Source organism: Lacerta agilis, chromosome 4 (genome assembly GCF_009819535.1).
Source record: "Lacerta agilis isolate rLacAgi1 chromosome 4, rLacAgi1.pri, whole genome shotgun sequence".
Classification (NCBI taxonomy): domain Eukaryota; kingdom Metazoa; phylum Chordata; class Lepidosauria; order Squamata; family Lacertidae; genus Lacerta; species Lacerta agilis.
The window spans coordinates 64,147,165-64,173,332 of record NC_046315.1 but is presented as its reverse complement, the minus strand read 5'-3'; the positions used below and the strand labels follow the sequence as shown (position 1 = coordinate 64,173,332).

The following is a 26,168-nucleotide window of genomic DNA, read 5'->3' as shown; positions in this document are numbered from 1 at the left end:
AGATAAACAGAACGCTTATATATCAAGTATATCTCAGAGTAATAAAAATGCAGCTGTACCCATCGATGACACTCTAATAGCTATCTTTGGCTCTAGGCATACTGGAAATACTATTTGGGCTCAATCTGGCAAACCCACATGATCAGTACTAATGAAGCAAATGGAATAGCAAATAGAATCAGTAAATGCAGTAAAGATCGAGGTGTACAGCTGCAAATATTTTTAAAAGCCAGCCAGCCTGGATTCTGCTACCCCACGTCATTTGTTTCCAATCTTTGATTTCCAAGTGGTGGCTCTCTCAAATCCATTTCTTGCCTTTCTGAAGTCATCAAAGGCTTGTTGAATTTCTTCCTGTGTATTCATCACAAATGGACCTGAGATATAGATTGCAAAATTCAGTATGAATTATTCCGGGCTTTAGGCTTTCTGTAGATGAATTCAATTTGCATCTCATTCCTTCTCCTTTCTCCTCCTCCTTTTGGTCCCCAGATTCATTCCCAGGGGCTCAGCTGTGTTGAAGGTTGGCATCAAAGGATTGCTGAGTGAGCAATTGAGCAAGGATTGCCAAATTGCTCACTAGCATTTGAAGACAGGTTCGTCTTTTCCCTTCTCCTTTACATTAAAGGGAAATCTTGGTGATTTCACACATGCTGGAAGGGGAAGATCTGACCCTATAAATCAGGGGCAGCTAATCAATACATTGGGTGCCTCATCTGGCTCTCAACCAAGCAATTTTTTTCTGCCCCCTGACCCCACTAATTTTGGCTACTGCAACAAAAAGAGGGGGAAATGAGGCAGACATAGCAGAGGTGGGTGGGTGGAGCACAGCGCCCTGATGGGATGCAAACTGTTCCCTCCCTGGCCATCAGATTGGTTGGTTGATAAGGAGGAGGGCTGTGGGGTAGGCACACCCACTGCTTGTATGTAGCCCCTGGTAGATTGGCCAGGGGTGACTGTGGCTCTTGTACCACGGATTGTTAGCCACCATGCTGTAAATGAAGTAGGAGTTTGCCATGGTTTGCATCTGGTGGAGAAGGCAGAGCAAGACGGGGAGGGGGGGACACACATTGCTTCCAACCTTCAAGTCTTCTCTAGAACTGTTTCCACAGACACTTGCAGACAAAGACCTGCAGATTCAGGTGAAGCAGAGGGCCCCCCCCAATCAGACCACAGCACACACAGGTTCTCAGTCACTTTACACGTGTGTGCAACAAGACCATATTCACTCATACATCATGTATTTACTTGCAGGAACGCATGGACCCAACCCGACAAACATATACACATTATTCACACTGTCATCCATAGCCATCCCACCCACGCATTTGTGTACCATGTACAGCATTGCATCAATGCAGATGGCTCTATGGTAAGCAAGTTACTGAAATTCCATGGGAGTAACAGTTCTTCTCCACAAAACCCACCCTCCCCTTCTCACATTTTGCTTGCCAGTAGCTTTGTGCAATGATGGTAAGATATAACTAGCAACAATGGCAAGGCCTGGCAGCTCTGAGTCCCTTTGCAAAGAGGCTCGTAACATTTATTTACTTTGCTTTCCAACGTTTATACACTTCTTTTCAAAAAAATTATTTACAAAACTCTTAATGCACACTGTAAAATGACACATCCTTCGACTGGGGAAATAATCTGAATGATCTGACTGCTCAAACCCCAGCCTGTTTTTCCAAGAGCAAAACACAACTGTAACATAAGATTCCAAGCAAGGCCTCTCAAATACAGTGATTTACAAACAGGGCATATCCCTATAAATACCAGTGCAAGGCCAAAGCAGGAAGTAACTGATGTTCAACTGCGGATTTTTCAACAGAAGGGCGGGGGGAGATATTCCAGAATAAACACCTGAAGTTGGAGATGAAAATACGTTCTGTATGCCCCGTTTGTTTAAAAAGAAGACGACTTGATAAACAGATACTTACCATGTTGCACTACTGGTTCCTTAATGGGCTCCCCAGCCACCAAGACAAAATGGCTCATTTCAGGATCCTAAAAGAATGAGCAGAAAGCATCAATCGGCAGCATATGAATTACATTTTGAGATTAGATACCCAAAGCAGGAGCAAATTACAATACAGTAGATCACAAGTGTGGTGCCTTAGCATACCCTCCAAGTGTCCCGACTTTCCAGGGACAGTCCTGGAATTATGAAAGCCTTCCAGGTTTCTGATTTGACCCTGGAATGTCACTGTTTTCCCCACCGCTGCCAAGCTCGGGGAGAAGGATGAGCCGGCGCTTGTCCCAAGCAATGACCCATTGCCTCTCCATGTAGGATGAACAAGTGGTTAGTGGGAAGGTGCATAAACACCAAGCAAATCAGGGTGGATGGAGTATAACTGCCCCACAAAAAAACCAGAATCAGTGCTCAATAAAGACCAGGTACAATCTAACCTCTTGGCAAGTTTTGTGCAAGCAAGTCAGCATGAAACCCAAATAAGCAGGTCATCTGGAAGGGGCCCTGTGCCTAAAGTGGGATTTGGATCCTATCTAAATACAATATTATGGACCACATGCAAGTTGTTAATTAAATATACGGTGAATTTAAACATGTAAACAAAGGGGGCAGTTGTGCAAATTTTGCTTGGTGAGAGCTAATGGCCAAATACAAATAGAAAACGCTTCCCAAGATTTTCCACAAGGGAACTTCCCCATCCCAATTCTTGAGCATCCCTCAGCATAACTGGGCTGAACATCTGTTGGAATAGTTTCCAGAGAGGTAGCAGAAATAGCAAAAATCAGTTCTCCAGCTCCTGAAAGAGTAACAAATTCATTATGGCATAAACCTTTGTGGACTAGAGTCCACTTCAATAGTCAGAAAATTATTCCCAGGCTCTTCTGGTGTGTAGGGACTCCCACTGGAACTGACATAACTTTTTACTGTGCTGTGGCAGTTCTCCTAAGGAAAAAAGAGGTGTCTTAAGAATCCCACTCCTGTGTTATGACATATTGTAGCTTTTAAGGTAAACTACCCTGTCAAAGCAGCATTGTCTCTTCAGCAGAGGCTCATAGGATCTGGCTGCACTGAAGATAAATTGCTGGATACTATGTAAGAAAAGAATTGCGACAGACACTATTGTAGTCTTAGTGTTGCGAAACTGTCTTGAGACATAAGGGTGTAGCCTGTACCGAAAAATAAACAAGACTCTCAAATCATGTCAGGTTCAATTTTTCTAGGAAAAGCACATAAGTGACAATATATATTTTTAGAAAGCAAATTACAACTGATTATCACCTATTTTTTCCAGCCTGGAGACAGTTAAGCATACAAAGAAAAGTTGGATTCAAGGGGCATGCAAAACAAACAAACAAACAAACAAACAAACAAACCATCTTACTCCCCAATGTGAATTATACAATGGTTTGTTCTTGGCTCACTGCTTGAGATTTGTCTCTTTGCAATTTGGCAGAGGAAGAAGCCGGGTCGCTGCCATTTGAGTTGAATGTCTGCCATGCCGTGTGAATGAGGCCAATGGAAACTGCGCACTCCTATATCAGTAATAACTTGAACAGATTGAAGGAGGTGCTTTTGATTCAACTAGAGTGAACACACAAAGCTACCTTCTATTGTCAGAACACAGCACCGGTTACATCAGTGCTGGCTAACTTTCGGTTCTTCAGATGTTGCTGGACTAAAAACCCCTTAACCCTTCAGTCAAGCTAGCTGGAGCTGGTGGAAATTCAAAGCCAATAACATCTAGAGGGCCACTCTCGTGTGCAATGATTTGCAGTGGCTGTCTAGGGTTTCAGACAAGAGTCCTTCCCTGTCCCTACCAAGAAGGGGCTAAGGAAAATTCAGCCTCAGTTCTAGGGGATCTGGGGAGCTCTTTTAGTACATCCAAACATACAAATATACAACATTGTTGCTGCCTCTGTTCCTTGCTCACTGCTCATGAGGTCAATAGAGTCCATTGGGCCAGCACTGGGGCACAAACCTTGTGTAGCTACCGGTAGCTCCTGGCTTCAAATACAGCGATACGTCTAGGAATAAGCCAGGCAGCTACTACGTGCTCAGAAATTCTCAACCTGTTTTGTAGGGATCAGCCAGGCAATTTCTTTGTCTGGCTGTTCTTTGAAGACTGCTATATCATAACCAGCATGTGAGAGGCTGCCTGGAGAGCTTAGATATAAAAACTCAGCCCCTCCTATGCTCCAGTGTAGCTGAACTGAATATCTGAAGAGAGAGGTGGGCAAAGAATTGATCTGTATTACAGAAGTCATCATCAAGACATTGGTTAGACACACTGCTATTCAGGGCCACCTTGAGTCAGAATGTATCCCAGAATACACCTCATTTCCATTGTAGAGAACACCTGAAAGCACTCCGCAAACTGCAGTTTAAGCAACCTGAAGGGTACGGGGAGTAAAATAGAGTAAGAATAAATGAAGCCGATCAAATCCAGTCCACTTACTCCAGTTCCACAAGAGTCAATGGGCTGTTGCAGGATAATAGCTTCTCAAGAACTGCAACCAAGCAACTGTACACCACATGCAAGCAAAGGACACTTAAAACATTTAGCAAAGGAAGGGAATGAAGACAGGTTCAGCCGTTCTTTTAACAGTTAAATTGGGGGTTCTTGCTAAGGCGGTTTATTTGGGATTCATTGTTAAAACCTACTGAGAGCATTCTGGGGGTGGGAGTGATGTTTTGTAGCCAGAAAGATCAGTTGCAGAATACCTTGTTTTCAAACTGAATACAGTCTCCATCGTCCAGCACAGCAGTGTGGTGCGGTTCTATTTTTTGTTGCGCATCAGAAGGACCTGGAAAAAATTTTTTTTTTCAAGAGGTGATTGTGCTAACATTTCCAAATAGGTACTGGCTATTTCACACTGTTTTGGAAACATATATGAATAATTAAACCTTTCATGAAAATTTCCAGGCAGACAGCTGATCACAGAATAACTTCATTGCAAGGTAAGACTTACGATGCCCAAGCATGCAATGCTATAACCATTAACCTGATTAAGCCCCACTGAACTTGACGGGTCTTCCCTCCGAGTATAGGATTGTTCTGTAAGGGGCATTTTACAGTTCTCCCTGCAATATCTGTTTTCGACTTTGAAATAAATGCTTCAGCTGAGATGGCTCAGCCAGGGCATGAGACTCTTAATCCCAGGGTCGTGAGTTTGAGCCCCACATGGGGTAAAAAAATCCCTGCATTGCAGGGGGTTGGACTAGATGACCCTCACAGTCCCTTCCAACTCTGATTCTGTGAAAGGATATCTAGCATCACTATGGTCCTCTGCAGATAACCGCTTCATTACCCAACAAACAAAGCTTTCTCCAACCTGCCACAACTAAGGTGGCTCATTTGCGCCCCGAGGACACTCAACAAGGGTCAACCATAGATTAATTTTTTTTTATAGATAGGTGGGCTCATAGGCAGTGCAGCAATCTTTAGGAAATACTGTGCAGAGACCATTGTAGGCTTTATAGAGCAACCCAGCATCATAAACCAATAGGAAGCCACCTGCTAATCTTTAAAAGCAGCAATTTTTACAGAGCAAGCAAATGCTGCTTGTTTTACATTTACAACAGTCTGAATACTATTTCACCCCTAAAAACAGAAAATAAATAAATATGGTTCTCAAAAACAGAAGCAGTTTCCAGTAATGTAAACAGGGTGAAGTCAGCAAGCAACTTACCAACATATACATTACCAAAGAGTGTGTAAATAAACGCTGTCCAACCTGCAATGTAAAAGGGCAAAATATTGTCAAATACATAGAAAGTTTTAACATATGGAGGCCTGTATTAGGCCATGCAAAGTTGTAATTTGCAAGGCATAGGTGTAAAGGATCCATTTTTTAAACCATATTTTATTTATTTTCAGGTGTAACATAACAACACTATTACCAACCTCCCCAAAGTAGAGAGACATGCACTACAGCAAAATACATTGGACTTTCCAAGGTATTCATCAACTGCTCTGTTTAACAACAGGATAAATAATTAAGTTATTCCATTTTAAGAGGCTTACTGGGAGGCAATTCATTTTTTATAATAATTTTTATTAAATTTTCTATTTTACAATCTCAAATAAACATTTTACAAACTTTAAAATATCCAATGTCTTTCCTTCTTCTCTTCCCATGGTTCATTTTACATATCATACATCTTTGTATATTTTACTATAACCATTCAAAACAGTTCTCCACATTTGCATCCATCAAAAATTATTTACTCTGTTGAATTTATCTTAATGCTGCCAGCATTTTCAGCTGAAAACTTTCCATGTATTCAATAAATGTTTTCTTGTCTTCTTTAAACGCGTGTTCTTTTTGCTCTCTTATTCTATGTGTTAAATCTGCAAGTTGTGCATATTCTGTCAACTTAAGTTGGACCTCACTCACTTTCCATTTGGGAGCTAACAAAACACAGGCCGCAGTTGTTGCATACATAAATAACCTTTTCTGACACCTGGGAATTTCAGTATGGGTTATCCCCAACCAAAACGACTCTGTTTTTGTTTTTTTAAAAGTAGTTTAAAACATTTTTTTCAATTCATTATAAATCATTTCCCAATACATTTTTACCTTTTTGCACTGGGAGACAATTTAAGACCTGTAGGTCACCTCCAGCCCACTAAGGCCTCTCCAACAGGCTGCTTAGCCTTCTGCTGCTGTCATGTGACAATTTATCCTTCAGCTGCAGGTCTGTGGGAAGGAGACACAAAATGGACCTCTTTCTTGGGAAAGGCATTTAACTGGTGGGCCCAGTCCATTGTTTGGTGGTTTTCTGCTTCTTAGCCCAGTTGTAAATATTTTTTGCTCAGATGCAAATCCTACTTGGTTTGATGGGAACCGTTTGCTTTAAAAAGTACACAATGATGCAATCACCAGAACGCCAGCTAGATGAAATCCTTATTTGCTAAATTTAGCCACCAGCTCTGTTTCTTCCAAGCTCAATGCCTAACATTTTGACATGGATGAAAAAAATATTGCCATGTAATCTGATTAAAACTGTGCTCTCTTTATCCCAGCTGGCACCTGTATTGGGTCTGAATTGATTTTATCTATGCACTGCTGCTTTAAACTGCTTTTTTAAACATATAATCGTTTTTTAATTGGTTTTACATATGCAACTGTTCTACCTGCTTCATAAATGTTTTATATTGTCAATTGCTTTGGGATGCCTCATGGGAAACAATTCATAACATAAACGGCGCTCATCTTTTCGTTAAAACGTTACTGCTTAGTCTGCAACAGTTAGTAAATGTGTTCTTTTAAACGCAGATGCACCTCTGAAATAACCACATGGATTTCAGCCACAGCAATTCTGCTTTCAAGGTTATATCCTTCTCATTCTCTGGGCACATATCCCAGAACCAGCAGCAAGCCCCATCATTTAGACACGGAAATCCCGACACATTAAGCTCCAGTTAAATGACCACAATTTTTCTCCATAAATAGACACAGATTGGAAGGTAGCCTTAAAAAGTCAATTCTTTGCGGCTTCAGAAGTCAAACAGTGGGCCGGTAACTGATTTTGTGACATGGATAGATTGTACAGGAGCCATTCCAAACCAGTCCCCTTTATTTCTCTGCTTCTTAGGGCGAGTTGTGATACTTATATACCTAAAAACTCCTACACAAACATCCAGAGGTTCTGGGGAACACCACGATTTGCAGGAGTACAAGAAACAAAACAAAAACATGTTAACACACAAAGGAGGCATACTCCCTTCCCAAAGCTGAAACACAACTGCATACGTGTGCAGGGCCTGCCTGATTCATCCATGTCTGTTGCCATTAAAAATAAGTTGGAAGTAGGGCTTGCATGATAAGTTTCCATTGCCCAGGCTCCTGGCTGTATCTGCTAGGGCAATGAGTTTGGGGCAAGGGGAGAGGAGGAGGAGGAGGAGGAGGAGGAGGAGGAGGAGGAGTTTGGATTTGATATCCCGCTTTATCACTACCCGAAGGAGTCTCAAAGCGGCTAACATTCTCTTTTCCCTTCCTCCCCCATAACAAACACTCGGTGAGGTGAGTGAGGCTGAGAGACTTCAGAGAAGTGTGACTAGCCCAAGGTCACCCAGCAGCTGCATGTGGAGGAGCGGAGATGCGAACCCGGCTCCCCAGATTACGAGTGTACTGCTCTTAAGCACTACACCACACTGGCTCTCCAGAAGGCACTGCTCTCTATAATTCTCTGGAGCTTCTGCTAATCCCCTCAGGAACTAATGGTTCCTTGTTTGCTGATATTCTGTAGCAAGGGACTGTGATCTCTTTATGCTCATCATATACCTCTTCAAAAGATGCCAGCTCTATAAATACCTAAGAGAGAAGCCTGTAATTCTCCTGCCCTTCTTAAATCTTCAGCAGCCTTTTAGAAGTGTTAAAAGTGATTTACTTGAACTCAGGATATAGTTCAAAAGATAGCAAATGAGTATTTGTTGATATGTTTATGCGTCAGCTCCTTAACTGTTCAGTATATTGCTTTAAAAGGCCACAGTTTCCATAAATTTGTTTACATACAAAACACAAATGTGCAGAAACAAACATCCGTCTCTCACAGAAAAGGCTGAAAAATCTTATGGAGCGAATTTGCAGCTAATTCTTTGCCCATTACCTAAGAGACAAACGTGTGGCAAATGCCAAGGAATGTAGCAACTCCAGATCCTGAGCTCATTTAATAACAACTATTAAAAAAATACCTTGGCAATCTTTATTCAAATGAGCCTTACCAAAGTTAGGATAGCATATGTAGCAAGATAAGTGTGTGCATAAGTTTTTTTGGATCCAAACTCGGATTCTTTGCAACTGAGGCAGAGAATTTACAATACATAAAAATCTTACTGACTGGCCTCAGTATCTAGCCAGCAGCCATCTGTTTTCTGCAAGAACTGGGGCTGAACTACATGTTCATGGGATTGGATTGTCTGCCATTCTGTCATTAATTGAAATGCAGCCACAAGAGGCTACCAATCTGATTAGAGCAATGGAAATGTGCGTTTTTCATTCTCCCCACCTCACCCCAATTTCCCCAGTCAGCTGCCCCTAAAGGGTATTGTACTTTTTACCTCACTTGGCAAACCACAGTTTGAGAGTATAATTTAGACTGGGAGAGAAAAGGTAAAAAAAAAAAAATCCCATTCTCCAACTGCTCTAATCAAACTGGAATGTATTAACGGCTGCATTAATAAAAACAGGTCACAGATTTCCCACATACCAAACACTTAGAGGAAATGGTCTGAAATGGGGGGCCTACTCTATGTCTGGAGGCTCCCCGCACAATTCAGAAAGAAGAAGAGTTTGGATTTGATATCCTGCTTTATCACTACCCAAAGGAGTCTCAAAGCGGCTAACATTCTCCTTTCCCTTCCTCCCCCACAACAAACACTCGTGTGAGGTGAGTGGGGCTGAGAGACTTCAGAGAAGTGTGACTATCCCAAGGTCACCCAGCAGCTGCATGTGGAGGAGCGGCGACGCGAACCCGGTTCCCCAGATTACGAGTCTACCACTCTTAACCACTACACCACACTGGCTCTCCAGAAACCACACAGGAAGAGCAGGCTGCTGGCTTCAGACCTCACCCCGCAGAAATCTGTGTTTGATGGATGGGGCTGCTGGAAATGTGACAGGGAGGGCGGGGCCAGCAGCTGCATCCCTTTCCTTCCCCTCATGAGATGGTGACAATGTGATGGGAAAATGACTGAACAGGGCTTATGGCTATTCCTGGTGGGAAGCCATGCGCCATATGAAGCGGCACAACATAAGTCTGTGTGCACAGACAGATTCTACTCCTGTCCTCTTCAGTCCCCGCAACCAACCTCCAAATTGGCTCCAGAGGGTTGGGGATTTTAAAAGTGCACAGAGGGAGGCGAGGGACCAGAGGCCCTGCTGCACCAGTGAGATCACACTACTGTAGCTATTAAGTCTTTCAAGTGTGACTATGTACCTATCGGGCCATACCTCTGAAGGGATTTGGCAACCCATGTGAGGAAAAAGTGCTGTGTGCAGAACAGACCCTCAGATATTTCGCCTTGTAAAAAAGGCTCAAGCACACAACCAAAAATGGGAATGGAAGTTAAGCCCACGCTAAGAACTCATCCCATCACAGGACACCATTAACGAGATTCAAGCATCATCATTGAAGCTGCTCCAAATTCCATTTTTGACGAGATGAAGGAAACGTTTCCTACCTTTGGGAACAGCCTGGGTGTGTTTCGCTCCTTTGTCTAGCTTGAAATCCAGATACAGCGTCGGAGTGCGGGTATACACCTTAGACTGAACAGCAACAAGGAAAATGTATATCTCAGGAGGAGGGAAATGGGCTGGCAGCATAGAACACATCAAAACAAAGAGGGAGTTCACCAGCAGTGCATTTTGATGGAGGTTAAAGCTAAACACTACTTCTAGAACAGTATCAAGTACTTTATTACAGTCATAGACCAGCGTAAGCAAAACATCTAAATAAATAGCATTGAATCTAAGCGAATAATTATTAAATAAATAGGAGCAAGAACCAAACATAGATTTAAACATATACTGTACATAGAATACTTAATTAAGCATAGATGATGGGGTGAGTAAAAATTTACAAGAAAAATAAAAAGATTGGTTAACACAGCTATCTGGGGTGGGCTTCAGAAGTGTGGATCTAACAATAAGGGCCTTCAGTTTAGGACTGAATTGTAGCATGGACCATTCTTCGTCGAATATCTATCATGGCAGCGCAAGATCTGGCGAATGAATATGTGACTTCTGGGCTCTCGTCCTGTAAGTAATAGGGAGATGTTGTGTTGTTCCGAACGCCCAGGAAATTTATGTAAGATGGTTTGGATAAACCTAGTTTGAATGTCTATATAATACTGGAAATGAAGAAGGGCATGCTCCGTTGTTCCAATCACCTTCTCAATCTGGCCTGCGGATGGTCCGGGAACCAGTGTGTTTTTACATGAGTAGGATGTGTCCTTTTATTTAAAATGCATTTGTGGGGCATAGGAATTCGTTTATTTATATATTTTCAAAATATAGTCCAGCCCACCACATGGTCTGGACCGTCCCACGGCTGAAAAAAGGTTGCTGACCCTTGGTTTAGGGCTTTAAAGGTCAGCACCAACACTTCAAATTGTACTTGGAAACGTACTGGGAGACAATGTAGGTCTTTCGGCATCAGTGGCTACCTTGCCTGCATTTAACCTAGAACTGGGATTCGGAAACTGTGGACCTCCAGATGTGGCTGAACTTCAACTCCCATCAGACTCAGCCAACAAGGGCAACCATCAGGGCTGATGGGAGCTGGAGTCCAACTACATTGGGATGGCCACAGATTTTCCATCACTGACCTAGAAGCTGAGAAGCCAAGTACAGTGAAGTCTCAAGGAAATGTTGAAGAATTGTAAAGCAGAGAAACACTCTTTATATGGATAGGTAGCACTGATTAAACCATTTTTAGGATGGGTGGGCGCGTTCTGCACCATACACGTTTGTACTTCAGCGGACTTTATCGTACCATCTTATTACTCCTATTGGAACAGGTTCAGGTTTGAACATTTCTCTCGGTCCATATGACAAACATGGCATTTTCTCCTGACTGTTCTCTTTCTGATAAAGATCTGCAGGATTTAGAGAGCACTTCGTTTAGTTCTTCTGCAGATAGTTTTAAAAGATTTGCTTTGCTGTCAAGCTCGTGGCTTAACGAAGAGACTTCTAAACAGAGAAGGGGGAAATAAAGAAAGGAATACTCAGTGCGACAGCTCTGAAAAAAGCAAAAGCCATCCTACGGATTATTAGGAAAGAGACTGAAAATAGAATTGCCAGCATTTTGAATGTGGCCTAAAGTTCAGGTCACTCTGTCTCAAAAAGGACACTGAAGAGCTGGAAAACTAGAATTGGAAGAGAGCAACCAACTTAATTGGGGAATATATGAAAGGAAGTACTTTTTCACCCAAATTATAGAATTGGCTGCCATAAAATGCAATGATAGCCAATAGTTTGTCTAATCCAGTTTTAAACTTGTCTAACTCATGAAAGATAAACTAATGGCTACTAAGCCCAATGTAACTGCAGAAACAATAAGCAATGCAATTAATTTTAACGTTTAAAAATATTATGTGGAAATATTATACGTTTGTATGTGCAAGTCAGTCCTATGGGGCATGTCTGGAGAAAATGAATTTCCTCTAAACAAATTTAATAGGCAAAGTGAGCACAGAGCTATATCTTTCTTTGTCTTTGCCAGTGTTTTAGTAACCTAATCCTCCAAACCCACAGACTCCATGGGGCTCAGCAGGGATACTAGGGATTAATTTAGGAAAGAGAGTAACCTCTCACCCCTGGAGGTGTTCCTTTCGAGTAAGACCTGCATTTCAATCACGGACTAATGCAAGAGGTCTTCAGACATTGTGGTCAGCATTTTTTCAATGAGACACGAGAACCGAGATATATTCCAACACAATGTAAACAAAATCTAGAAATCTCTCCGTTCTACAATCAACTTTACAACTAATAATTTCCATGTAATTCATACTACTATGGCGTACCAACAGCCATTTCTTATATGACAAGAATGTAAGATCAACCCCTGCTAGGGCACACTTAAGGTCTTTCTAGCCAGTTCTCCCAGTGGTCAACCTGTTGCCTACAGGAAGCCCACAAGGAAATGAGAGCAAAAGGCCTCTCCTGCTTGTTGTCCTCCATTCCACCTCCAATTCTGGAGCTAATACAGCTATCTTGGCTAGTAGCCTCCAATAGCCTTATTCCACACGAATCTGTCTAATCTCCTTTTAATGTTGTCCAAACTGGCTGCCATCATTACATCTTGTGGCAACATAGTTTAGGTATGTACTGTGTGAAGTCCTTCCTCTTGTCTATACCGAATCTACCAACTATCAACTTTATTGGATGCCCCAATTCTGGGTTTACGAGAGAGGAAGAACATCCTCTCGCAATCCTCTTTGCCACATTTCCCCAAAGAATTTCCCACATTGCCAGGGATTTTGATTATAAGAATTGGTAAAAGCCCTTTATAATTCCGTGCGCAGACATGCCCTAAAGGCATCAGATGAAAAGTAAAGTAATGAAACACAAACTGCATTCTCCAATGATGATTGCTTCCAATTATTTTACAAGATCCCCCAAGACCTCTCCTGCTTGTTGAACCTGCCCTGTGAACCTATACTAAACAACAGTGCACACAACCCAAATCCATGTTGCCTTCGCGTTAGAAAAAGGAATTGCTATTCTTAAAATAAGGAACAGGAAAACCAGTTCCCCTCAAACATGAAATTTCAAGCAGCAGTGTCTTGTACCGGAGTCAGCGTACAAATTGCAATCTTGGGTCAGGAAATGAATCAGAAGTGGAAATGCATCATGTTGAATTTTTTAAAGGGTGCCTTCCGGAAGGCAAAAAAAAAGGCATTAAATCAAAAATGCCTTTTAAAACAGCACTGCAAAGTACTTATGGAAAGATTTGAAGCCACATGTTGAAAGAATTTATGACTACTTTGGTATGCAAACCCCACTTTGGCTCATCTTGCGTACATTCCCCCCCCCCCAGTTACTCGTGGTAATAAGCCACCAGCATTAAAATGGTTCAACAAAGCATCTTCAACACGCAGAAAGAGAATTTATGACCAGTCTGAAGGTGGCGGGTTTTTCTGTTATACCTGCACTAGAAAGGGCAGCAACTTCCCACTGGTATGGTCACAATTTCTTTAGGCCATACAGCTTACATGTGGCATTGATTTGTCTTCATAATGAATAGCACGTTTGCTAATAAAAACAATGGCAGGAATGCTAGAAGGTGATAAAATTAAAGACATTCAATTGGAAAAGCTTCAGAAAAGCATGCAAACAACATTTACTGTAACTGCAGGCATTGTCTTCATTTTTAAGGGCGGGATATATGCATATCGTTAGAACTTGTTGCATAGCGGTAACTGGGCAATGAGCCATGCTTACTAATATTACTCAGTATGTATTCACAGACTTATAGAAGGGACCCCCAAGGCACATCTAGTCCAGCCCTCTGCAATGCAAAAATTACAGCTAAAGAATTCCGCACAAGTCTAAGTAGGTATTATAATGAAAACGAGTAACTCAAAATATGACCCTGTGATGATCGTAAACATATTTGCTGCTGTATTCAGTGTTGACATTTGTGCGGAGGGGGTTTGTGCCGGTGGCAATGCGGTGATGAAGCTTCTGACGTTAATTGGCTGAACTGATGAGACAATGCGAAATGTTCCCATTGGTGAAGCACTAGAAACCGGAGTAATGAGCAGCAGCTGCCTCTCTTTCACAATGGAAGCAGCTTCTAAAATCACTGCTAAAGGTGGAAAGCAAAGTAGAGATTCTTTCATTCCTCCGTCAGAGCTAATGTGTAAAGATAGACCATGATGCCTACCTTATGCCCCCAGTTTATCTGCCATCAGGGTATAATATTTCTGCCATGCCAAATCCTATCTGTCAACGCTGTGTTGGCAGAGTTTGGGGTATATCCTATCCAAAGCACTTACAGTACATCATGCCTGCACAACTGGCTAAACCCACCAAGCCAAACACAGTCCAGTATCTATGATTGTGGCTCAATGAGCCTTTTTTTAGCTTATCTGTTTGAGACTATAAAAGACAACTAATAACCAACCCCACTTGGCTCATGGATTGTGTTCAGTCTGATGGATCACAAAATTGAGCACAATGAATTAGTTTTTGTGACGACAATGCTTTCAGTATGGGCTCTTTAAATGCATGGAAAATGCTACAAATAGTATTTAACAAGCACAAAGCAGTTTAAGTATTTCCTTTATGGGTGTTATTTACCCCAGGAACTTACAAATACTGATGTAATATAGTAAAATGAAGTTTGCTAGAGCAGTTGGTTTCCCCCCCTAAAATCCAACTTTAAACATACTTTTTTCTTTGGTGTAGAATATTAGTTTCCAGGCAACTCAGGATTAACTGAGCCACAGTCAAGTGCTCACCCAGGGGCTCTCTATTTTAATTGGCTCCTCACCCAGTGAACGCAGCTACAGTAGCCATTCCCAGAGTTCATTGCTGCTGGACATGCCCATGAGCATCTAAAGCCAGGTGCTGACATCCTAGGTGGGCATGCTGAGTCTGCAGAAATTTTCATCCAAGTAGGCATCTGCCACCCCTCTGCATCTGAAACTTCGTACCAAACTTCTGATCAACTGCCTCCACCCAAAAGTAGGGCATCATCCAACTGTCAAACTGCCAATGGTAGGTTGCAAATAGGATGCAGATTGTTTCAGTGATTTAGGTTTGCAAATAGCCAAAGCTTTCATTTCCTCATGAAACTTTTTTGAGTTTTTCCACCTGGAAAACTTCCAGCAATTGTTTAAGCAATGAAAAATGCAGTGCAGGTAATAAATGTAAAAACAGTGTAATGTGTCTCTCTGGTATAGCGTGTCTACATAAATTATTTTAAAGCACCACAGAATGTGTGTATTTTCTTCATCTTGCCAGGTAATATCAGACTATGCTCCTCCTAGACATACCGGACTATGCTTTGAAAATTGTGGTCAAGGAGGAATCTGCCCTGACTGGTGCATTTTACACAGCTTCGGGCCACAGAAATAGAGCATCACCTAAGAAGTTGTGCTGTTAACTGTTGGGACAACCTTGGCCAACCTCTTCAGATACGAGGCTGAATAATTGGGAAATAAAAATTATACAGACTCTGGGTGGCAGATTAAAAAAAGGATGCCTTGCGGAAGGAGAAACAGATTATACATTATTATTTTATTTGTACCCCACCCATCTGACTAGGTTGCCATATACAAACACATAATAAAACATTAAAAAACTTCCCTATACAGGTCTGCCTTCAGGTGTCTTCTAAAGGTTGTATAGTTACAACCTTGACATCTGAAGAGATGGCGTTCCACAGGATAGGTGCCACTGCCAGGAAGGCCCTCCACCTGCTTCCTTGTAACCTCACTTCTCACAGTGAGGGAACTGCCAGTTCCATGACGGAATGTTTTAAGGATACAGGAAAGCATAGATCTACTAGGCCAGACCATTGACTCTAGGTTGGAGGTTCTCCAGGGTTTCAAGACAGGGGAAGTGAGCAGCCCTAACCTGGAAGTGCCGGTCACTGAGCAGAGCAGATGGCCCTTCCCCATATTGAATCTCCCACTCTAGCCTTGCTTTGACAATGTTCTTACTAGAATTCTCACCAAATGCCACAAGTGAAATGAGAAATAAAGCCGAGCGGCCTCTAAGCTAACAGTGGGCTACGGAGGAATGCCTGGGCAAGACCGCCCATCTGCTGGTCTGCTTTTGCACAGGCAAGGGCTCAGTTAATAAAAGAAAGAAGTGGAATGTAGAGGCAGAGCCCAGGGGTCAGGGGTCAGCTCTTAAAGTGTGGGGTGGGCTTAAGTGTTCTGTGTGGGGCCAGCTGGAACTGGCTTAGCAAGCTGTGCGGCTTGTTTTCTCTCTGTAACCTTTCCTGATTGGAAGTGGCTGTTGGTTCACTGCAAGAACAAAGGCGTCCGGCTTCCTTTGCGAGCCACATTCCAGAATATCACCAAGGCATGCCTCGACAGTATATAGGATGAGACTCGCTCACTTATTTTATGTGCTTCTAGATGGGTCACAGCAAGGCAGCTTGTTAAAAAAAAGAGGGGGGGACCAATAAAATGCTTGCTTGAAATACCAAGATTACGACCCTCGAGACTCAACCTCCTCCGACAAGGCCCCGGCTCCTTTTCTCCCTTGCCGTAAGAACAAACCACGGCTGAACTATACAGGCAGATTTAAACAACTGCTTCCTGAAAGTGAGGTGCTATTAATAATAATTCATACATCTCACAGCATCTCACTGACAGTAAAAACAGTTTCCAGAAAGGTAAGCAAAAGGGATAATATCCCATACAATTATATCCCCTTAAAACTAAAGGCTCGGCCGTTTAGATCCCTACAAATGGCAGATGTAGCACGACTTGGCATGCTTGTTTTGCACTTGTATGACCCCGAGGGTTTACATAATTAACTAGCTGAAACATGTAACTTCAGTGAATTGGAATTTTAAGCATATGACAGGTTGAGGGGAAACATACAGCCAGAAAACATTTGCTAAAGACACTGACGGTGCCTGTAGTCTCCACCCCCATCGTTCAGCCCGCACACTGAGGTCCACTTCTGAGGGCCTTCTAGTGGTTTTCTCACTGTGAGAAGTGAGGTTACAGGGAACCAGGCAGAGGGCCTTCTCAGTAGTGGAGTCCACCCTGTGGAACACCCTCCCATCAGATGTCAAGGAAATAAACAACTACTTGACTTTTAGAAGACATCTGAAGGCAGCCCTGTTTAGGGAAGTTTTAAATGTTTGATCTTTTATCTTGTTTTTAATATTCTGTTAGGAGCTGCCCAGAGTGGCTGGGGAAACCCAGCCAGATGGGCAGGGTATAAATAAATTTATTATTATTATCTGGCATATGTCTTGGATAGCCATCCCCAACCTGGTGCTTTTCTGAGGTCATTGGACTCCAACTCCCATCACCCCAAATGATTGGCTGTACTGCCTCGGACTGGTGGGCCTTGTAGTCCAAAATGTCATGTGGTTGGGGAAGGTTGTAACAGTAGAAATATACTGGGAGTCGAGTGTGAATTTCAGGCTTTTTATTCAGCTCATAGTAGCAATGAATGGATCTTTCCCCAAAACGTCTGCTATATATACATTATTTACACAATGGGCCCCACATAATTGGCTAATTCCAGGCTACTCCTATAGGCCAATCAGGTTATGGATTCACTTCCTCCAGGAGCCTGATTGGCTGCTCTTGCAGGCCAATCAGGTCGCTGATGCACTTCCACCAGGAGCTGGATAGGGTGGCTCCTGCAGACCAATCAGACCACTGCATTCTGAATCCTATTGTTCTAGGACCAATCAGACTGCTGCATTCTGGATCCTATTGTTCTAGGATTCAGCTCAGTTCATAACAACAGTACACATCTCTTTGTGGCAGTAGGGCTCCATTGAGGAGCACCGTGTGGGAATTGCCCTCAAATTGCCATCATGAGCAATGTGGCTTTCTTTCCAGCCAGCGACTCTGTTCAGGAGGAGGAGGGAGAGCACAGCTTCCTCCACCACTGAGCTGGCTACAGGCCTTTCATGTAAACAAATCTGAGCACATAGGTCACAGAGTTTCTTTACAAGCAGATCCTTTTGTATATAAGGGCTCTTTCCATTCCACTTTTTCCTTGCCAACAGATTAGCTTTCCAAGGAAGTACAGTAGTGTGGACTCCTTCCCCAATAGCATGTGGACTACGTACACACAAGGAGTACACAGGAACTTGCCCCGTAATCTTACTGCTCCTTATCAGAGAAGGAAAAGTTACTCACAAACACCCTCAATTCGCCCTGCCATGGCTTTACCTTCCCCTCGCCGCTCCCAAAGGTATAGTTAAGACAAGGGACTCACTTTTTTAAAGGCTGTGGGTTGTGCTAAGCCATAAGATAACTATCAGAACTGTTCACAGTTTTTAAAAAAAGAGCCCTCTTTTTGCTAGTTTGTCAGCAAATGTATTTACCTTTACGCCCAGTGCCTCTCCTGAAATGACGGACACACTCACACCGTTCTGTGAAGGCTTGGGGACTTCTTCCTTTTTGAGTTCTTGGTATTGGGGTTCAATCATTTTCTCAGAGCTTCTCAGGTTGACCCAAAGCTGCAGGCCATGGGCTGGCTCCTCAGTGCAAGGCATCTCTGCATGGAGAATGCCACGGCCGGCTGTCATCCACTATATACCAAAAGGTAAAGGAGAAGGTGAGAGAACTGAAACATTTTGCTTTGCAGAAGCTGAAGTGAGGCATAAACTCAATTCCTAGTCCCGTCCCCCCAAATTGCACACACGATCCAGTGTTTTGCTCAAAGCTGGCAACTCCACCTTGCATTATTTAGCCAACGCGCAACAAGATGCAAAAATACAGGTCTAATTATTTGTTATGCTATTAGCTGAAAATAATCCATGAGTTTTAGACACTTAGGAAACAAAAAGTTTCACGGTGGATTGTGGTATGATGGGAATTGACCCAGAATGTAAATATCCTAGCGCTTCAATAATCCTATGCACGCTTACCTGGGAGTAAGGCCCCATTGAACTTCATGTCTAAATCTAGGTTTCCCAAGCTTGGGTCTTCAGCTCTTTTTGGGACTACAACTCCCATCATCCCTAGCTAGCAGGACCAGTGGGATGATGGGAATTGTACTCCAAAAGCAGCTGGAGAGCCAAGTTTGCGAAACCCTGGTCTAAATAGACATGCATAGGGTTGCATTAAAAGTATTTAAGAAATGTTGTATTAGAATGAATTGGATTTGGAAGCTTTAACATCATCTGTGACCCCCCCCCTCCCAGGATGTAGCTGAAGTCTAACCAGACTTCTCCAATGAGCAAGGATGTTGGGGGGGGGGGGAGTTGTCACAGGTTAACTACCCCTGTCTACAGTATCGGTCTTCACTCTTTTCAGATCCAGGTCTCATCTTCAATCCCAAACTGAAGCCACTTTAATCCTTTTTCTGTTTAGAAAGCAGAGGAGGGCAAAGCTCCTATCTGGCGAATTTATACAGAAGAGGATGTTTGCATGGGTAGGAAAACCCGCATCTCACAAAACTCCCTCTTCTGCAAGCAGTTCAAGGCAGAGGAGCTCTACTCTCCTCCTGTATACCTAAATAGCTCCCGAACCTCATCTCTTAACAGAGTGGTGGTACCGCAACTGTAACCCATCTCAGATTGGGATGCAGGGCATCCTGAAGTCCAATGGTTTGCCCCAGGAGGGAGGAACCTGTGACACTCCAGATGTTGTTGTACCACAAACTCCCATCATCCCTGACCCATTGGTCAATGGGGGGCAATCCGAGTCCCAACAAAATCTGGAGGGGTGGAGATGTCACAGGCTTCTCATTACAAAAATCAGTGTACTAGGAAGACGACGGACGGACGGGAGGGAATACAGTGCAAAACTTCTCGTCTTCAAAACCAATTTCAAAGTGAAAGGGCAAGACAGGGCAACCTCCATTCTCATCACTTCAGCTTACCTGCAGATCTCCTGGATTCAGTTTACCTGCGTGGCCACAGAAGTCTTCATGGGCCATGGAGCCGCCTGCCAGTAAGTATGTTACCTGAGAAAGAGAAGATTCAGAGCATCAGGGAAGCCCAAGCTCACAGCAGGTTTTATACCCTCACCTGACCATCATGAAGGCATTTGTTCCAATGGAGTTTGTAGTCTGAAGCCCAGTGAACTGTAATCTAAATGACATTTTTTTTCCAAATATGGAACTAAGCCATATGAGACTTACAATAACATTTCCAGTAAAAATACAGCTTGAAACAAACAAACAAACAAGCAAAAACAACAACAACAAACCCACAGAGCAAATAAATATTGGGTATAATTCAGCCAGTTAACTTTTTAGAATCTTATTGATTTAAACAGGAGAGTTAAGACAGATTGTTACTGTTTGCCCACTGAAATCAATGGCACTACACTGTACTGTATTAATCCCCATGGCATCTCATGGTACCCCAAAGACAGAGACATTCTGTTTTTCTTTTAAACTAGACATGATAGAATGATATCCTGCATACTTATTGTACAAACTAAAAGCAATTGGGGGGGGAGGCATAGATGAGTGGCACTGAAAGGGAATAAAATGAATGTACTTTAAGGGACAAATCACGCTGCTAGTGAAAGAATGAACTGGAAAAATAGGTGTGATTTTCCCACAAATATTTACTTGGACTGTATTCCTACACAGTCACACTGGTGAAATCCCAATAAATTCCTGGGTAGTTTTTGTTTTTGTTACTTTTGTGTACCTATAAATGTATTCCCTATTACCCACTGGATTTGATAATGCATCATTCGCTTAAAAGGCAGGTGATCTGATTCTCTTCAAGTCTTGAGTTCACTAAGAAGTCATTTTGCCCTGAGCAAACCCATCTTTACATCCTCTACTGCTGCTGAGCAGTGCCATCTGCTGGCGGGATGTAAACATTGTTCCACAATCTGTCACAGCAAAAGCATTAAGAAGAGTCTGACATGACCTTAAAGATGAACAGGTCTTTTGTAGCATAGCCTTTTTCAGACTCTGGATCACACAGTGTGGCCATAGCAAAACTGCTAAGTCTTTAAGGTGCTGTAAGAGGGTTTGTTTGTTTGTTTGTTTGTTTGTTTGTTTTTTGTAATTCTAGAATTTTTACAGATGAAGATTTATACACCGCTATTCAGGGAAACCTCAGTAAGCGCTGTACATAACGTTTGCAACAGGAAGCATCCATTAAAACTGTAGAATAAGACAGCAAAGACAAGGGCTGTGTACACGCCATGTATTTAAAGCACATGCCCTCCCCCAAAGAATCCTGGCAAATTTTTGGCGAAGGGTACTGGGAATAGTAGTTCTGTGAAGGGTAAACTACAGTTCCCATGAGTCTCTGGGGGGAGCCATGTGCTTGAAATGTAGGGTGTTAAATGTATTTTATGGACTTTCCACTGTAATAATAATAATAAAAAGGACCGTAAACAGGAATACAGTCTGCCATAATTGCATGCACATTTGTGGGAGAAGCCATAGCGCTGGATTCTCAACAGAAAAGGCATAAAAGGGTGCAGCGTTTCTATGAAATTGTTTGCCAGACGGAGCTTTCATGTGTTTAGCTAGCCTTTCCGTTAATGTGGCTGTCCACACCTTTTGTCTCCGTAGGGAGATAATCAGACTTTTCCGGTTTGGAGCTATGAGTTGCCATGCCACTAATAAAAGAAAGAATTAGTTCATTGTAAAGAAGATATCTCTGTTATTTCAAGGCAAGGTGTTTCTTGAATAGCTTTCTGGGCTTTCTGAGAGGGCAATGTAGGCCACTTCAGCTGGAATGTAGGAATGAGAGACATTGGGCAGCCTCTGTAGGCTGTTCCGTTTTCTCTCTCTCCTCCCCGCAGGGGAAGAGATCTCAAAGAACCAGCCAAACAAACAACTCTTTAATGAGTCTCATGTGAGGCCTGTCATCGGTCGAGGCCCAAGTCAGCTGGCCTCAGGAACATAGCAAGCTGCCTTCTGCAGAATCAGATCGCTGGTCCAGCTAGCTTAGTATTGTCTACTCTACACTGAGTGACAACAGTCCTCCAGGGTTTCTCTCTCCCAGCCTTACCTGAAGGACTGAACCTGCTACCTTCTGCATGCAAACCAGAGGCTCTATCCCTTGAGCTGTGGCCCATTCCCAAACTATGTACTATAGCAATGGTAAAAACCGGCAGACGTAAGCAAGCATGCCTTAATAACTTACAGTTTCAAAACCTCGGTGAGGGTGATCAGGAAATCCAGCCGGTTTTCCTCCCTTGAACTCGTCAAGCAGCAGAAACGGATCCAGATTTTTCAACTGAAAATTAAAATAGCAAGAATTTTACCAAAAAATAATAATAATAATTAAGTGACTTGCTTGAGAAAGACCGCTTACAACTGAACTTGTGTGGTCCTGACCTCCCGGGTCACACCCACTCAATAAGGATGAATGTGCTTTTTTAGGAAAGCTGTCAAGGCTTTTGGGGCAAGCCTCTCACCCCGACTCATTGCCAGCTCTTGTTCCGACATGCCCCCCGTGTTTGATCCGTGCTAGTATATTATTTTCATTGTTGTCATTTTAGTGATAATTTATTTTACTTAGATGGCAAGCTGCTCTGTAAAAAATGGGCGATAAATCTGTTGGATGAGTTCGGTGCTAAATCCCATGCAGCAGTGGAACACAAAGATGTTGGACACAGTGGGTTTACATGGTCATAAAAAGCAAAATAATAATGATAATGATGATAGGCGGAGTTTGGGGCACGGCAAGAGGGTCTTCGGTTGCAATCAAAACCCTACAAGAACTTAACAAGTTTTATGTCTAAGTAAACATGGAAGTTTATGTCAGTACAGGTGAAACTCGAAAAATTAGAATATCGTGGAAAGGTTCATTTCTTTCAGTAATTCAACTTAAAAGTTGAAACTAATATAGGAGATAGACTCGTGACATGCAAAGCGAGATATGTCAAGCCTTTATTTGTTATAATTGTGATGATTATGGCATACAGCTGATGAAAACCCCAAATTAACAATTTCAACTTTGGGGTTTTCATCAGCTGTACGCCATAGTCATCACAATTATAACAAATAAAGGCTTGATGTATCTCGCTTTGCATGTCGTGAGTCTATCTCATATATTAAACTCCAGTAGCTAATGAAAACAATTGCTTACATAAATGGACTTTTCCACGATATTCTAATTTTTTGAGTTTTCACCTGTATACTATGCTTGCTCAAGTCACTCCTGCCCCCAATGCTCCAAAGAAGTGACATTAAGTTAAACTCTCCCACTGAAGTCAATGGAGAATGCCAAATGACTGCACCCATTCCCTCTATTGCCCCACCCATAGGAGTCCACCTGCAGGCACTCAAGGCACACCACTGATGTTCACAGCCTTAGCCAGGGAACACCTAACTCATCTATTGAGGCACATAGCATGGGGTTACCTTACTCTGCCTACAGCACCCAGGTAAACATTTCAGGAGAAAGATGCTTTGCTCAAACCATCTGCAGCAGCTCCAGGTAAAGGGTCTTAAGTTGCAGAGTGGGAAGATCCTCTGCCTCAAAACCAAGCTACAAACTTGGAGGGAAGTCAAGTGTGTTGTAGTGGTTAGTGTGTTGAGCTAGGCCATCGGAAGACAGGGTTCAAATCTCCCACAGGCATGGAAGCTCGCTGGGTTTATCTGGGGCCAGTCACTCACTCTCAGCCTAGCCTACCTCACCGGGCTGTTCTGTTCAGAACTCAATTCGAGTTAACTGGTAAAGAATTTGGGAACTACCGGCATAATTGTCAGAAGGGGAGAATACCCATGTTGTTAAAGTTAAAGGACCCCTGACAGTTAAGTCCAGTCGCAGACGACTCTGGGGTTACGGAGCTCATCTTGATTTACAGGCCGAGGGAGCCGACGCTTGTCCGCAGACAGTTTTTCCGGTCATGTGGCAGCATGACTGAGCCGCTTCTGGCACAACAGAACACCGAAACCAGAGCAGCACACGGAAACGCCATTTACCTTCCTGCCGGAGCAGTACCTTTTTATCTACTTGCACTTTTGGCGTGCTTTCGAACTGCTAGGTTGGCAGGAGGTGGGACCAAGCAACGGGAGCTCACTCCGTTGCGGGGATTCGAACCACCGACCTTCTGATCGGCAAGCCCAAGAGGCTCAGTGGTTTCAGACCACAGCGCCACCGCACCTTATGTCTTTCAAGTTATCAGTGGACCTTGGAGATGACAGTATGTAGAAAAGAATCTGCTTTACACAGGGATGGCTAATCTTTTTTTGGCCTGAGGTGCCACACACTTGCATGAGCATGCAGATCACCTGAGGCAGAGGCTATGGCTCTCCTCTGCTCATTGATCTGATGACAAGGAGGGTGTGGTCTTCGTATGAACCAGGTTGCTAGGTGGAGAGGTTTAAATCTACTTTTTAAAAAATACACTTTTGTTGCCACTGTGAAACCTGGTAGGATTTGAGGGAGGTGGGGATAAAAATAAGCTGGGGGGGGGGCCTTCATCAGGTCCCCGACGACTAATTTACTATTTATTGGACTTGTATCCCACCTTTTTTCTACAAGGAGCTCTACCTACATGGTTCGTCTGCCCCTCCTCATTCAATCCCCACAACAAACGTGAGGTAGGTTAGGCTGAGAGGCTGTGACTGGCCCAAGGTCACCCAATGAGCTTCATGGCCAAATGGGCATTTGAACCCTCTAAGGCCGTAGTTCCCAACATGGAGCACATAACCCACAGTAGGGCAATTTGATTTTTAAGGGGGGGGCAATTTGAGAATGAGTTATTAACAGTTAATGGCGTTTTACGCTTCCTCCACAGAGGGGGCATGAGGATTTTAGAGATGCTTAGGTGGAGCATGACAAAAAAAAGGTTGGGTACCACTGCTCTAAGGTAAGATTTTAAATATATATATAGAGAGAGAGAGAGAGAGTAAAGAGGAAGGGAAAGGGGCAGGCGATGAATGAAGGGGGTGACACAAAATATCTGGAGCTCAGGTACCCTTAGCCACCCCTTAATACCACATAGGTGTGGCAATTTTGGATGACCAGGAGCTGGCTAGGTTGATGGGAGTTTTAGTCCGAAATGACTGGTGGGCACCAAGTTGCCCAAGGCTGCATTAGGGTATCATGTGAAACAGAAACAACCAGCACCTTACCTCAGGCCTCCCAATGCTTCTGCGAACCCGAGCTCCAACTCCTTCCGCCTGTTCCCTGCTCAGCACGGTTTTGACAACTTTCCTCGCAGTCGCAGCCATCCTTGGAGAAACGGCACCGAGTCCCAAAAAAAATCCTCACACCACCTGCCCAAAAGAAGACGTGCGTCTTAAATAGCGTCCAGCCACTATGCTCTCTCTCTCTCTGGGCCGGAAGGCAGCAGAGTCAGGCAAAGGGGCGACAAACTCCCTTTAGAAATGGATTTTCTTTTAAACTAGTCAATGGTTTAAAGCTGGCAATCCTATGCACACTTTACCTAAAGAGCTAGCCCTACGGAACTCACCGGGACTTACCCGAGAGGACATGCATAGGATCGCACAGTTTCTTTTGCTCCCCTTTGCTAATACGACCATCAGAAGTTTGCTTTGCTTTCTTAATTCCCACCCTCCCACAAATAAAGTGACCTTTATCATGGCCCCGCAACTGTTCCCTTTCTTCTTCTCCACTATCGGTTCCCTACCTTCTCCCCGATCTGAGATGGACAAACCCGGCAGAAAACGCTGCTTGCTGAAGTGCTAGTGGGGAAAATAGCAACCTCCGTATGACTCAGCAAATCACTAGACTTTCTTTTTTTACAAAAACATGTGTAAAGAAAACAAACAGGAGGGCCGGATAGAGCAAATACAATAGCGCTAAGGGCGTGGGCGAGTTGCATAAAGCTGCGAGTCGAAGCAGACTCACAGTGCAGGTTTACTCAGGCGCAAACCCTGCTGTGTTCCAACGGGGCTTACTCCCGGGTAAAGCGGTGCATCGGATCCCAGCAGCTCCGATGGGACTAAGTGACATTTACTCCCGAGGAAGGAGAGAGGCGTTTGGGATTCCGCTCCAAAGGCGGCGCTCGAGTCCACCTGCCACCGGGATCATTATGAAGGGCAAAAATTATTATGCAAAGGCAGGAGCACCGTTTAAAAAT

The 26,168-nt window shown here is 43.3% G+C and overlaps 1 protein-coding gene across 1 annotated transcript; it reads right to left on the bottom strand.

Annotated features, from left to right (window-relative positions):
- Window positions 1-10: 10 nt before the first annotated feature.
- PIR (pirin) lies at window positions 11-25,341 on the bottom strand. Its single transcript, XM_033147368.1, has 9 exons — window positions 25,198-25,341; window positions 22,256-22,348; window positions 20,014-20,097; window positions 18,512-18,718; window positions 10,155-10,239; window positions 5,659-5,703; window positions 4,691-4,773; window positions 1,938-2,004; window positions 11-374 (listed from the first exon to the last, which is right to left on the bottom strand). The coding sequence occupies exons 1-9, from the start codon at window positions 25,294-25,296 to the stop codon at window positions 259-261; spliced, it is 879 nt and encodes a 292-aa protein (XP_033003259.1). The 5' UTR covers window positions 25,297-25,341; the 3' UTR covers window positions 11-258.
- Window positions 25,342-26,168: the final 827 nt, after the last annotated feature.